General features: G+C 47.1%; 1 protein-coding gene across 3 annotated transcripts in view; it reads left to right on the forward strand.

Moving 5' to 3' along the window:
• The first annotated feature begins 2,140 nt into the window (after positions 1 to 2,140).
• The window catches only part of SEPTIN5 (septin 5), a 68,761-nt gene continuing 56,971 nt past the window's right edge, over positions 2,141 to 13,930 (forward strand). The window contains exon 1 of one of the 3 annotated variants that reach the window (XM_073312267.1): positions 2,141 to 2,227. Coding sequence is in view for 2 of the 3 variants with exons in the window: in XM_073312266.1 (XP_073168367.1) it covers positions 2,711 to 2,944 (234 nt within the window). In the remaining variant the exon portion in view is untranslated. Of the gene's footprint in view, positions 2,228 to 2,611; positions 2,945 to 13,930 lie in introns of those variants that run through there. The other 2 variants (XM_073312266.1, XM_073312264.1) reach the window with 2 other exon arrangements.

The raw sequence follows: 13,930 nt of genomic DNA on the forward strand, positions 1-13,930 counted from the left end.
TGCATAATATAAAAGTTTTACAAAATGAAGGGGTCAATTAAAAACTTTAAATGTGAAAAAATCCTCATGAAGGCAATACTTTCATAGATCTATAGGTTCTAAGGCCAGAAGCACCCATTGTGATCATCTAGTCCAGTGGTTTTCAACATATTTACCATTGTGGGCTGCATATGCAGCTCTGTGTTATCTGGGCCGCATCCACATAATGTATATACAGACGCTCCACGGGTTACGCAAGATCCGACTTACGCAAATTCGCACTTACGGAAAAAGTTCCGTAAGCTAGAAATAGGAGGTGGGTGGTTTTTTGTGCAATGTTTGAGTATACATTTCTGACTTGTGCAAAATTTGAGTTACGCAAGGCTTTCCCGAAGGGAACGACTGTGTAAGTCGGAGAGCGTCTGTACTACCTGTATGGCCTGGAAGTTGTCACATGAGCCACAGCTGTGTGCTGATTGGGCTGCAGGTTCGGAACCACTGATCAAGTCTGTAATACGAGCCATAGAATTTACCCAAAATAATTCTTAGAGCATGTCTTTCAGAAAAACATCCACTCTAGATTTAAAAATTTGGCAGTGATAGAGAATCCACCCTTACCCTTGGTAAGTTGTTTCAATAGTTAATTATTCTCATGGTTAAAAAGTTATGCTTCATTTATGGTCTGAATTTGTCTAGCTTTCACTTCCAGCCATTGGATTGTGTTAGCCCTTTCTCTAAGGTTGCACAGCTGTAGAATCTGTGGGAAAAGTTAAGCTCTGTTAAAGGTATATCATAAAGCAACCAGGAAACCCTTGTGTGGTAAAAGAATAGTCTTTCTTTTCTAAATTGATTCTTATACTGTGACCATTACCATAGTTTGCCTTAAAGAGGTTACTGTCTTGTAAATTAATGGGTCTACTTTTCTTCCTTACCCAATGTGTTTTTCCATGTGCATCCCTTGCACAGTAAAACACTGTTAAATTGTAACATCTGCAAGGGTATAGAGGTCTCAAATGACCTAACTGTATTAACTGTTGGCAATTGAAGAAACCTAGTAACAGTCCTTAGTGAGGATAACTTACGGTGGAGACTTGATGTTCCAACTGCAGTCTTTGGATGCTTTTTAAACCAGCCTGGGAAAACTCACAGAAGTTGGAAATAGTTGGCTCCCTTTTATGTTAATTCACCAACGATTCCACTGACCCTTAAATTTTAGTAGTTCCACTGTAGGGAGCAGTCAAACATCTATCATTTCAGCTAACAATCTTTTTATTTTAAAGTAAAATAACCTTCCCTGTGCTAAGAAGCAAATGTCCTGTGTCCAGGAAAAGGTGGGGGTATGGGTGGGGCTGGTTGCATGAAAGTGGGGTGTAACTCCTCCACCCTTCCCCTCTGATATTTAACAGGCCTAGCAGAAGTAGGGTGCCCAGAGCGCAAGTATGAAAAATCAGGACACAGTTTTGGGGGGGGGGGGGAAGGAGAGGGTAGAGTTGCATATAGAATAATATTGGGATAGTCCCACTAATAGTAGAGGTCGGGTCCAAGTTTAAAAATCCCTTTGCATCTCCCCCTTGGTAGGGTGGGTGATGATTTAAATCTTATTTGCAACGAGCATCCATTGTGCACCTTGGAGAAACCCACCCCCAGGGGCTGCTGCGGCGGCTTGTGCACGGGGGGGTGGGGCGGGGCGGGTAGGGGGATGCCTCTTTGCTGGAGGGAGAGGGTTGGCTGCGGGATGGGTTTTTAACGCGTGGGTGGGGGCAGCTGCCGCCCAGGCCCTGCAGGCTGCGGGGGGGGGGGGGGGGGGCGGCGGAAGGGCCGAGCGCGGGCGCTGATTGGCTGCGGGCTGGGCCGGGCCGGGCGGCACGAGCGCTCCCGGGGGCCAGCCCAGCTCAGCCATGCAGCGGCGCGAGCTGACACGCGCACGCGGAGAGCGCTCTTGGCTGCGGGGCGCCCGGCGAGCCGCTGTCTCTGCAAAGCCGGCGCCGTGAGCACCCGCCGCTGCCGCCCCCCGCGCAGGATGAGCACCGGCCTGAGGTACAAGAGCAAGCTGGTCAACCCAGGTGAGCGGGGTCTTGGGGGGCTGCGTGGGGACCGGGGGCGCCGGGGCTGGGCTCTGCCTCCCTGGCTCACGCCGTGTCTTCTCGCTTTCTCCCCCTCTGCCGGGTTCCCCGATGGGCGCCGCCGCCTCCTCCTCCTCCTCCTCCGCTGCGGCGCGAACACGGATCGCCTTGCAGAAGAAAAACAGGTAGGTGGGGCTTGGTCCTCCCCTGCCTCCCGCCCCCAGACACCCTGCCCCGGGGCTGGCAGGAGCGACCCCGGCCCGGCCGCATTGCTGCGGTGGGGGGTGGGCGATCAGCCGTGGGGTTCCCCCTGGCCCGCCCATGCAGCGAGCGGGGGGCGGGGGCGCTACCTGTCTAGCCCGGGATCGCTGGGTTTGTTTCTTCTTTGGCTGCATCCCGTGCAATAGACCGTTAGCCCCCGTCCCCCTGGGCGTGCGGAGCGGGCTGGGATGCAGCGGGGCGCTCGGGATCCGAAGCAGACATTGCAGTATTCGGAGCACGTCCCCCTGTCAAACCCCTTCCCCACACCCCGTCTATGCACAACCCTCCCCCCCCCCTTGTTATTCCGCTTGATCCTCGCCTCCAGCCGCAGAAATGGGCACGCTGGGGACATCGGCTTCCATTCGCTCTTGGGAGACGTGCGGGGAAAGGGAGGGTGATGTAATCAGATGACATCAGCAGGTTTTTGGTTCTCTATTTGGTCTTTGGGAGGATTACGGTGGTTTTATAGGAAGAGGCATTTGCTCTCCAGTAAGCATGACTTCTTGGGTAGGGAGCGAGCAGCAGGGTCCTCCGGTGTGTGCTTGAACACCCACCATCATGGACAACCTTTGATGGGAGATAGAGGCAGGGCCTGCCTGTCTGCAGTGGATGGAGCTAAACTGTATTCCATGAGGACCCAGGTAGGCAGTAGGAGGAGACAGTTAACACATGGGGATGCTACTAAAGATTCTGTCAGCATTAATGCCCCTATTCCCACCCTTCATCCTCCTGCCAGTTGCATTTTGGATGTTCCCTCTTGATTAGTCCTTCCTGTCCCAACGGGATTCTAATTCACTGGACAGACCCACACACCCTATAGCTTTCTGCCTGTTGAGGGATCCTGTAACACTGTACAGCCTTGTGCTCCATAAAAATGCAACTTGTTGGACGGCAACCCAGGAGTTACCTAGTCCTTGCAAAAAAAAAAAAAAAATTTTTATGTAGCACAGTCAAGCACTGTTAAAAAGCTCTTGTGCATTTCTTGTAGCTGATGATCGTTTGAAAGGGTGGGGAAATAAAATAAATCCAGTGATAGTGTGGTGATGGAAGCTTGGTAAATGTGTTTTTTCCAAACCTGAAGTGTATCACCAACATTTTCCCCTTCCGTTTTATTTTGAGGCTTGTTTCCCCCTCTCCCTCGCCCTTATCTTGAAACATACAAGTTCTGCAATTGTAGTAAAGCCGGATCAAGCTGAAAATCAGCAAGAGAATTGCGAATCTTAGCTTGGAGAGATCAATTATAAAAATGTGTGTAGATTTCTGTTTTTTTGTTTTTTTTAAAGGGAACATTTCTGTGTAAGCCTCTTTTCTGCTCACTCCCAGTGAAAAAAGTAAGGCAGGGATGATGATGATTAATTAGTTATGATTATAGTGTGTAGAAGCCCCTATCATGCTGCATAAAAATAGTTCGATATAGTCCATGCTCCAGAGAGCTTACAGTCTAAATAGGTAAGTCAGACAAAGGGTGGGAAGGCAAATAGGTATGGGGAAGTGAAGTGACTTGCCCAGCATTACACAGGAGGTGAGTAGTAGAACACAGGTTCCCTGACTCCCAGGCTAATGTTCTATCTACTAGACCACATTTTATATTTCAACATGTCACTCTGCAGCAGAGAGTGGTTTTCCGCTGTAGAAAAGCTGGCCTGGCCTCATATATACACAGATACTTGCATATATATCCCTGTGTTTATATGGAGAATATAGCATGGGCCTTGGGTGGAAGAGCACGCTTAATTATGAGTTTGTGCCAGCTGCATTACTCATGAGTGGTGGAGTGAAACCAAGCTGTGAAAACAAAGCAATCTGCTGAAATGAGGGTAAACATCTAAATATGTATCAGTCAGTTAATATCCTTATTTAACCAGGTTAAATCCTTCCAGAACAGGTTTTCATTTACAGTGCTGACCCGTTTAAGATAGAATCACACATGCCGGCAGATGATAAAAAAAATGTACCCAGGCTGTACTTTTATGCCACTATACTGGCTCCTCAAATTTAATACAAAAGCCAATTCTATAAATACCCTCATAGAATAACAGTCTTCAGAGAAGGCAATAAGAAATCACATTACAAGTATGGTATCATTCAATAAAAATCTTATATAAAATGTTATCTTAATGCCAGTGTCAGGTGCATCATACAACTGATCTAATCTAGGTCTGAGAAATCAAACAGAATGATTTCAGAGGATATTGTACTATATTTGGTTTAGACCCGTGCTATCTTAGGACACTGGTCAGGGAAGTAGTTGGTGGTTATACAGTGCCTAGCATAATGGGGCCTTGATCCATGAATGGAGTCCCTAGGTGCTACCATAATACTGCTAATAAATCACAGTAGACTTCCTTTCTTGGAGAGGATATGAGTGCTTTCCAAGGAACCTCCTGTTAATTGCTAAGTTTGGGCCTGAGCCTGTGCCACTGAAGCCATTAACTTCAATGGGCGTGGGATCAAATCGTTTGAGAGGAAGGATGGTGGGTTAAGGCAGTGAACTGGGACTCAGGAGATCAGAGTTCAATTTCCAGCTTCGATGCACTTTCCTACGTTACCTTGATTTAAGTCATTTAATCTCCCTCATTTTGCCAACTGTGAAATGGAGGTACCACTACTTTCCTGCAGCGGGGTGTTATGAAGGTAAATCCATAAGTACTTGGGGGGGGCAATCTTGGATGATGAGCTATCCTGTAAGTATCTAGATAGAAGGTATTGCCTTCTCACCGGGAGGGAGATCAGGTAGAGGTGGTGACACGGCTAATGAGACACAAGCCCTTGTGCAGAAGGGAAGATCTCTGGTGTAAACATTCCTACACGAGAAATGAAGCAATTTGTATAAAGAATGTGTTGAGCAGTGAGCCAAGAAGCACAAGTGCAGCTGATGGAGACTCTCTGCCAAAGCCTGAGGGCTCACTGTGGGTGGAATGCAGGTGAAACTGAGCACCTGGCTGAGTGGAGCGGATTGGCAGGCTCCCTCTGAACCTGCCTCTCTGACTTTGTTTGGGGTGGTTCCTTGTTGTGTCCCTGGAGGTTGGCTTCTGATGACTCAAGGCTGTTGTGTAGCCCAGTGCTCTTTGAAGTGATGGTGGTGTGTTTAAAAGTCTGTTAATGTGGGCAATGTCCTTTTTAAACTGGGAGGGTGAGAACCTGTTCTTACAGTTTCTCTCTCACCCACATGAAATTGCTGAGTTGTTTGGGAGTGGAAGTATGGATTAGCTAGTGGATCCAGTTCTCTTAACGTGGTTGAAAATACAGTTTGTGCCTTCACATCCAGCTCTGTCCCTTTCCTTCCACTGCCACAATCAAAGGGTGACTCTTGGAAATGGGTCTGTACTGATCATTAAAAGTATATATTTGGGTAAAGTGTGTATGAAGGATGCTGTACAAAAGACAGCACCTGAATGTGTGTAGAGGGGTGGTTTGAACATAAGTCTTGGCATCAGGAATTGTTATATTCAGTGTAATGAATCAGTTCTCCCCAAAGTAATGATTGGCCTGAAAATCATGAGATTTGAAATGCATTTGAAAATAATGCATTATTGGGTTGGGTTTTCATTTACTTTCTGGTTCTTGAATCTTTAGGTTTCACGTTTTCAAGCTATTATCTGAAATCAGGATGGCTGGAAACTTAAAATGGAAATAAGGTGTAAAGAAAACCCTCAGAGATCAGAAGTGTAGGTGACATTGTCACTGACTCCCTCACAATCAAGCGCGAATAAGTGTCCCTGTCTGTAAAATGGGGATAAAACTATTCACTTCACTCTGGTGTTGTGAACATGGATTAGCTGATGTTTGTGAAAAGGGCAGTATAAATGCTAAGGCCTCCAATCCTGCAAGCAGCTTCTCGTGGGCAGATTCTTGCCTGTGCAGAGTCCTGTTGAAACCCATGTCCGAACAGCTTGCAGGACTGGGACCTGTTCATATGCATCTTTCAGTGTCGCCAACTCTCATGATGAATTGGTGTTTTTCTGAGAGCTCCAGCTCCTAGTGGGGTCACATGATTTTGTGAGACTGTGAGCTTTCATTAAGAAAAAAAGAGTTTCTAGCCCTAATGTTAGTGGAGGAAAGCTTCAAAATGTGGCCGAGTCCCAGGTGCAGAAACCACAAGACAGGTAAACAGAACCCTACATCTCTTTGGCTTAAAAAATCAGGAGAGATTTAAAAAAAATAATCTCATGATTATGTAGGGCCCCACTCATAATTTCTTGAATGGTTGGCAATACAGGGTTGTATTCAGACACACGGTGTGTTAGTTTTTCATTTCAAATATGTTGGAAGATTTTTAATTTTTTTTTTTTTTTTTTGCTGAAGATGGGGTTTTATTTGCAGTTTGGTAAATGGTGGGTTTTTTTGGTTTTTTTTTTTTTGGCCAGAGTTTTACAGTTTTTCATCGGTGTGTGGGTTAGTTTGTCCCTGATACACGGTTGCTTAACTTAGACTCCGACTCTATTGACATCTGTTCCAACCTATTAATTCTCACACTTGGCTCCACTTCCTTGGCTTCCAAGAACAAGCTGCTGGAACGGGAGCAATGAATTGATCAGAGTCCTGAGGTAAACGCTGGAAATGGTCTGAAAGCAGCACCTCTTTGCTTATTGGTTTTCTACCGTCTGTGTAGCTTGGCCGGAGGTAGCAGAGGGGTGGAAGATTTGCACCTCACATCTCTGTCAGCTGTGGTGTGTATGCTGTGATTTTCTTTGGTTCAACTAAAAAGGCAGATTGCTGCATAGCCTCCCAAAGCAGACAACAGTTCAGTGCTAAGCACGGCTGTGTCAGGGGCTGGAATAGGGTGGGGGCTACAGTGTGTCAAGAGGTTCAGCCCTTACCTGGATCGCCTTCTGTCATGCATCTGTCCATACAGTTTTATTGCGGGGGCCCCCTGCCATGCACAGATGGTCTATTCTGGGCAGGGAAAGCCTGGCCCATGCAAGACTTACTGTAGTGGCATCTGATGTTTTCTTGCATGACTTCTGAAGCAGGGGTAGCAAAATGAGGTCCGTGTACAGGTGGCTTGATCATACTGGTCCAAGCTGCTTGAAATCTGGGCACAGATCCTGTCGAATGGAATGATGCTGCCGTTCTTATTTCAACTCGTCAGTTATTCATGCTACAAATGGATAAAGTGGCCTGCAGGGAGGGCAGAGAAGGGGTTGAGCCGTTGGGGCACGTGCTGAGTCGTACAAGTACAGCCCAGCAGTTTATGAAAAGGAGAAGTAAGAATTTTCTGACTGGATTTTCTCCTGCCAACTTCCACAAACCACTCAGCCACTTGTGCACGTGTCAGATATGTAGCGGGAGGCTTCCAGGGCATGCTGCTGGGGCTTGTAGATGCTGTGGAGGAGAATTACAGGGACATTGTCCAGACTTTTAGATGCTGAAGATCATGTTTAGGGCCTGATCCTGCCCTCACCGAAGTCAATAAAGCAGGATCCAAGCCTTGTTTAGGTCCTGTAGGTGGTCTAGAGCAGCGTTTCTGAACGGGTGGGTCACAAGAGGCAGTGCGGGGTTGCGAGACATTGGAAGTGTTGTTACAATCTAAAGCAAAGCAAATCTCGCTCTCCCCGCTTTTCACACTGTCAACCTCTCGAAATGCATGCACAAATACATTAGCTAGGGTTAGCACGGATCCTGTTAGTTACAGTAGAACCTCTGAGTTCTGAACACCAGAGTTACAGACTGTCCAGTTAACTACACACCTCATTTGGAACTGGATGTACACCATCAGCCAGGAGCAGAGACTCAACAACGCAAACAAAGTACAGTGCTGTGTTAAACGTAAACTGCTAAAAAAAAAAAAAAGGGAAAGTAGCATTTTTCTTCTGCCTGGTAAAGTTTCAAAGCTGTAGTAAGTCAATTTTCAGTTGTAAACTTTAGAAAGAACAACCAGAATATTTTGTTCAGAGTCACAAACGTTGGAGTTACGAACAACCTCCATTTCTGAGTTGCTTGTAACTCTGACGTTCTGCTGTACTCTTATGGTAAATGTAAAGGGATCACACAATTTTTTGATCTTGAATAAGGAATTGCCAAGCTGAAAAGGCTGAGAAAATGTTCCAGAGAGAAAAGCAAATGTATCAGTTCACTATGTTCTGGATAGTTTTTGTCGTCCAACTTCTTCTTTAGTCGCCTAATGGATTGTATTTTTAAATATTTGGAAATCCTATAAATCAGACAAAAGGCATATTCAGCCAGCTAATCTCCCTGCCGCCCCCCGACAGTGCATGATTGTACCCTACCATATATTTCTTACTGCTTTGCCCAGTTTCATTTTAAATATTCCAAGCAGCGGGGCTTCCGCTGCTTTCCTGGGGACATGCTCACAATTTTCATTAGGCTAAATTCTCCTTTACTTACCTTCATTCTGTTGCACCTAGTGATTCCACGAGTACCATGCCAGTTCAGCAACGCATTTAAGCATGTGCTTAGTGCTTTGCTGACTCAAAGCCTAGATAATTCCTCTCTGTCCTTAACGTTTCTACATTTTGTAGTCAGTTTTCATGTCTCCCAGTGTAGATCCCACTTAGCCAAGTCATGGTATCAGGGGAATCTTGTCTTTCCTCATATGTCAGTCCCTCCAGTTAATGCATTTGTGTTGCTCTTATCTGAGCTCCAGTATGCAAGTAGCGGGGATGCTCACATGGTCAACACCTGTACTTTGCAAACATTCTGCCCCAGGAGCTGAGATTTCTGTCGCATCATGTTATCTCAAGCCCTTTGAGAAAAGGAAATCCTAGGTCTTGGTGCTAAAGGGTTAACGAGCAGAAGCCAGTGTCCTCTTGAACTGTATTGCTTCACTAGGCCTGGTGATTGAGTTATTGTAGCAGCAAAAGGTGGTGTACAGGAAAACCACAACGAATAATTATTCAATACTTACAGACCAAATACAAGAGGTGTTTTGAATACATACTAAATGGAGAAAATCTGCTAAGTATTGTGTGTGTGTTGGCAGGAAGTTTCTTGGTACATGGAATAATTCTCATGTGAGCAGGTTTGTGTGTGTCTGTGTCTGCAGTGTGGTTAGCCTTGAAGCGTAGGAAAAAAGACATCTGTTTTCTGTCACACATTCCTCTTGTATGGTGAGTTGTGCAATGTCCCTGGGCTGTAGAGCGGTTCACACCGTTTGTCTTCATGGAGAATGTGCTGCATATCTGTGATCGAGCATGATATGCTGCATGGCTGCAGTGGGGAATAGGGTCCCAAAATGTACGTACCCACCCTGTTAGTACATGAATTACTGTTATTCCAAGGCTGCTCTGCCCCACGCATTTAAATTAAACAAAAAATAAAATAGTGGATGGTATCGTATACTGACAAGTTGCATTTGTGCGTCATGTCACCCTCTAGTAGCTAGGCTATAGACAGACTAAAGGACATACTATTACCACTGCTCAAGTGGGGAAGATCTGTACTTTTGGGGTGCAAAGTCCAGGTTGCTAGGTTCCAGCTTGTTAGGAATGTGTGAGAGATTGTGTCTGCAGCCTCTGAATTGCTTCTAGTTTGACTTTCTGTCATTCAAAACTAGATCCCATCTTGCCCCTTCTCAGGGATAATGAGGGCCTCTCACTCCCAAAGCTAACCTGTGAGACTCTGTTCATTTCTGGATACCTCCATGCCAGAACGATGTCAACAAATTGGAGGGAGTTCAGAGAAGAGCAATGACAATGATTAAGGGAGAGCAGGAACTGGCTGACTGAGGAAAGCATGGCCAAATGCTAGCCAGGGGATACGGAGAGGAAGTGAAACCGTGCACAAGTAACTGAAAGGGAGTGACCCCTTCCACCAAGGAGGGAGGAGAATAGTTGTGGGGTGAACGGGTTTGGTAGAACTTGCCAGGCATGAAATTAAACAAAGAGAAATTGTGGCTGATGTATCAGATGTTTTCCAAAGGTGGAATCACAGATTGTGGAGCAGCATCCATAGGGACATAGGTGGGGGCTGGGGTGTTTAAAACTCAGCTGGCCTGGACGCTGTAGGGAACAATCCCACACTGGCAGAGGGAAAGGCTATGGGAACCTCCAAGATCTTTCCATCTCTAATTTCTGATTCAGCGAGCTTGGGGCTTTCACTCCCCTTTTCATTATGAGCTGTTCTTTTGTCCCTATGCAGTAAGCTCTTTCCTCCTTCCACCCGCAAAGCATCATCTATGTACAGCTGGTGCTGCTGTCTGAGCTTGAGCGGCTTCCTCTGACACTGTAGTGTTGACCCTATGCTAGCCACAAGGGGGTGCAAAAGCGCATTGATGGTCGCACCCTTCCCTTCCTGCCTGGCTGCTGAGCACTTGGCTGCACCAAACTGAGAAGCCCGAGGACCTGGGTCCCTCCTGGCTCCAGCTGTACTGCTCAGCTGCTTTTTGTGCCGTTTCCGGAAATGTTGGGAATGACTTATTATGCTTTTGCTTTTATCGACTACATGTGGTTGTGTGGGTGTGGAGTTGGAATGCCCTGCCTGAGCTGGTGGAGTTCGTGCTGCTCTCCCAGAGTGATTGCTGGCAGGGGTTTCAGAAAATAAACCACAGAATCCCATGTGGGAGCTGTGGGAGACTAGACACAAACAGTGAACCCGTCCCACTGGCCTCTGGACCTTCTTGGTTTGTAAATAAGAGCGAAAAAATGATCCACTAAAGCAGGACTATGGGACAAGTTCTCCCTCCTGCTTTCTGCAACGGGAAAGCCATGTTCGCACAGGAATGGTTTAGGCACCAGAATCTTTTGGTTGCTGCATTTCATTTGTTTGTTGCACTAGCAATCCGAGGTCCCAGTCAGGAGCAGTGTGTTGTGCAAACACAAGAATACAATCTGATAGTTTGACTATTGAATGGTGCCTCACAGGTCTTTTTAAAATCAGCTCCCATGTAAGTCACTTTGCTTTCAACTGTTCAAATGTTTGTGTAGCCTATTAGCTATTTTCTCAGTGTGGGAACTTTTCTACTCATGCTTCTCACCCCATGTGCTATACATACACATGGAGAGTATATTTTCCCATTCAACTCCAACTGCAGCCTTTGATGATGATCTCTTATTTTAGGATTAATTAGATAGCCAGGTGCAACCCAGGACACTGCTCAGTTGGGTTCCTCTACATACTGTCCACTGTGACAAATTGCCGGCACTACTATGATGGGTCTCGCGCTTTCTCTTCTTGGGGGAGTTGGGGGTTCAGGGCATGGTTTCTTGTCCCTGAACTGGGTGCCTCACTAGTGCCCTAGAGGATGGGAGTGGAGAGGGAGGGACCCGGGCCTGCCCTCTACTCCGGGTTCCGGGTCCCAGCCCAGGGGCCCTAGGGATAGCAGCAAACCACTAGAACTAGCGGTTCCTTCTCCTGCCCTTCAGCTTGTGGGACTTCCTGCCCTCCCTCTGCACAAACCAGGTGTCCCTTTACCTAGGGTCTTGGTCTTCTTAGCCCACCGCAGCACTTCTCAAACTCTCCTCTGCTTCCCTCCAAACTGCTCTCTGCTCCAACACCAATCCACTATGTTTCAACTTCTCCAAACTGCTCTTTGTGTCAATGCCAATCCACTCTGCTTCAACTCCTCCAAACTGCTCTCTGCTCCAACACCAATCCACTCTGCTTCAACTCCTTCTCTTGTCTGATTGAAGCAGGGGGTTTTTATCATGTGACTGGCTTCAGGTGCTTTAATTAATCGATAGCGAACTTTCTTCCCTCTACAGGGAATAAGGCTCCCTTCTAACACTCTCCTGCTGCCCTCTGGCCATGCTGTATCACATCATCTATATGGTATTTACGTGGGCCGTATCCCAGTAGTAGTCAAGCACTTACAGCATCTAATGTCTCCTAACCCCCCTGTGAGGTAGGGCAGTGCTATTCTCTCCTTTCACAGCTGGGGAACCGAGGCGCAGAGAGACTAGGTGACTTGCTCAGGCTCACACAGGAAGTCTTGGTTGCAGCAGGGAATTGTACCTGGATCTCCCAAGTCCCACTGGACCATCCCTCCTTTCTCATAAATACTCTTCTTAGTCCCTAGCTAGTCACAGTTTGGCGCTCCGTTACAGTTTCAAAGGGTCTACAGCCTGTCCCTTTTGGGGGGTGTTAGCAGGTACTGGAAGTGCCAGTGAGCAGTTCTGGAAATAGCCCATCTGTTCCAATAATAATATTCCTCTAACTCCTTCCACTGGAAGATCTCAGAGCTCTTTGCACATGTTAAGAGTTCAATCCTACAAAGGGCTGAGTGCCTCCAGCTCCTACCGAAGCCGATGGGAATGGAGGATGCTCAGCACCCTGTAGGATCAGGCACTAATGACCTAAGCCTCACAGTGCTGGTGGAGGGAAGTGTTTGCACCATTTTACAGGCAGTGGGGCAACTTGAGGTCCAGCGCAGTTAAGCTCCAATTCACATGGCAAGTTAAGCTCATTCCACAGGCTGATGAGGACCTGATAGGTTCATTGCTCATTTGAAGAGGTTCCCCCGCCCTCCAAGGGAGCTCTTGGCAGTGTGCGTATTTATTACGAGAGAGGCAGGTTTTCAGGGAGAACAGTAATTAAACGCGTGGTGCTTGTTCACCTGCTATGTTCTGGGAGGTAAAATCAGGCATGTGCTTGGGAACAGATCCAGCTCGATGCCTGGCGCTCTGTATCCACTGGTTCATACGCTACTTTACTAGCAGGGCCGGGGTTCACAGGGACGCCCTGTTCTGTCAAAGCCAAGTCACAGCCGGGCTCAGAACATCCTCAGTTACTGAGCTGTTTGTTCTGGTACCAATGGCTGCGTTTGAGACGCACCTAACTTCACCTCAATAATTCTTCAGACCAGCGTAAGTAACCCAGCCTGTCGCAGCTCAAGCTAAGCGCTCCCCGGCTCTCTCTGCACTTGCAAGGTTCACAGGATCTGAAGTGACATCTCACAATGATTTTAATAAACAAAACAAACTGGGAAAGGATCCCAAGGCTTCCTCTGTGTCTCCTCTGTTCTGTGGCTCTATCTCTGGCACTTGAATAGAAAGGCCGCATGCCATCTGATTGCTCTGTGACTGTATTATTTTTAGAAGCCCCTTATACGACTTGTGAAAAGCCTTCCTGTTTGTTGTGGTAGGACCAGCCTTTGGCAGCTGCTCCTAGGCTCCAGCCAGTGCCAGGACCTTTGCTGTCTAGTTTGAATTGCTGCTCGCATCTGAGCATCTCTCTGGTTCCCCGTGGTTATGCTGTCATGGGCAGATGTCAGTCAATAGCGGGATTGTTTTCTTGTTAAACAAACATTAGTGTGTGTGGAAGGCACAGAGAGCTGTATGGACCGGTGGAACTGATAACTTGTGTGTGGAGTGCACAGTCCCTGTCACGGCATGGTACATGAGGCTGGCTGGCCTGAAATTGGATCTGATCTAGTTTTTCTGTTTACAAAGTGCGTGTGACTTTTTGTAGTCGTATTTCATATGTGGAACTTTTCAAGCCAAAGAGCTTCTCAAGCATATGCCGTGTCCATCCAGGGGTGCTGGAGTGCAGCAACCTATGGGCTGGAGGGTAACACGCATCCTGTGCACAGCAGTGATGGGGGAGGAAATTTCGGCCAAGAACACCAAACCTGTGTGCTTATAACTGGTATCAAAGAAATGTCAATGTCCGGGTGGAACTGGCAGGCGGGATCTCTGTTTTCAGTTCCTAATGCGAAAGAGAGACACCCA

This window comes from Lepidochelys kempii, chromosome 15 (assembly GCF_965140265.1).
Source record: "Lepidochelys kempii isolate rLepKem1 chromosome 15, rLepKem1.hap2, whole genome shotgun sequence".
Taxonomy (NCBI): Eukaryota; Metazoa; Chordata; order Testudines; family Cheloniidae; genus Lepidochelys; species Lepidochelys kempii.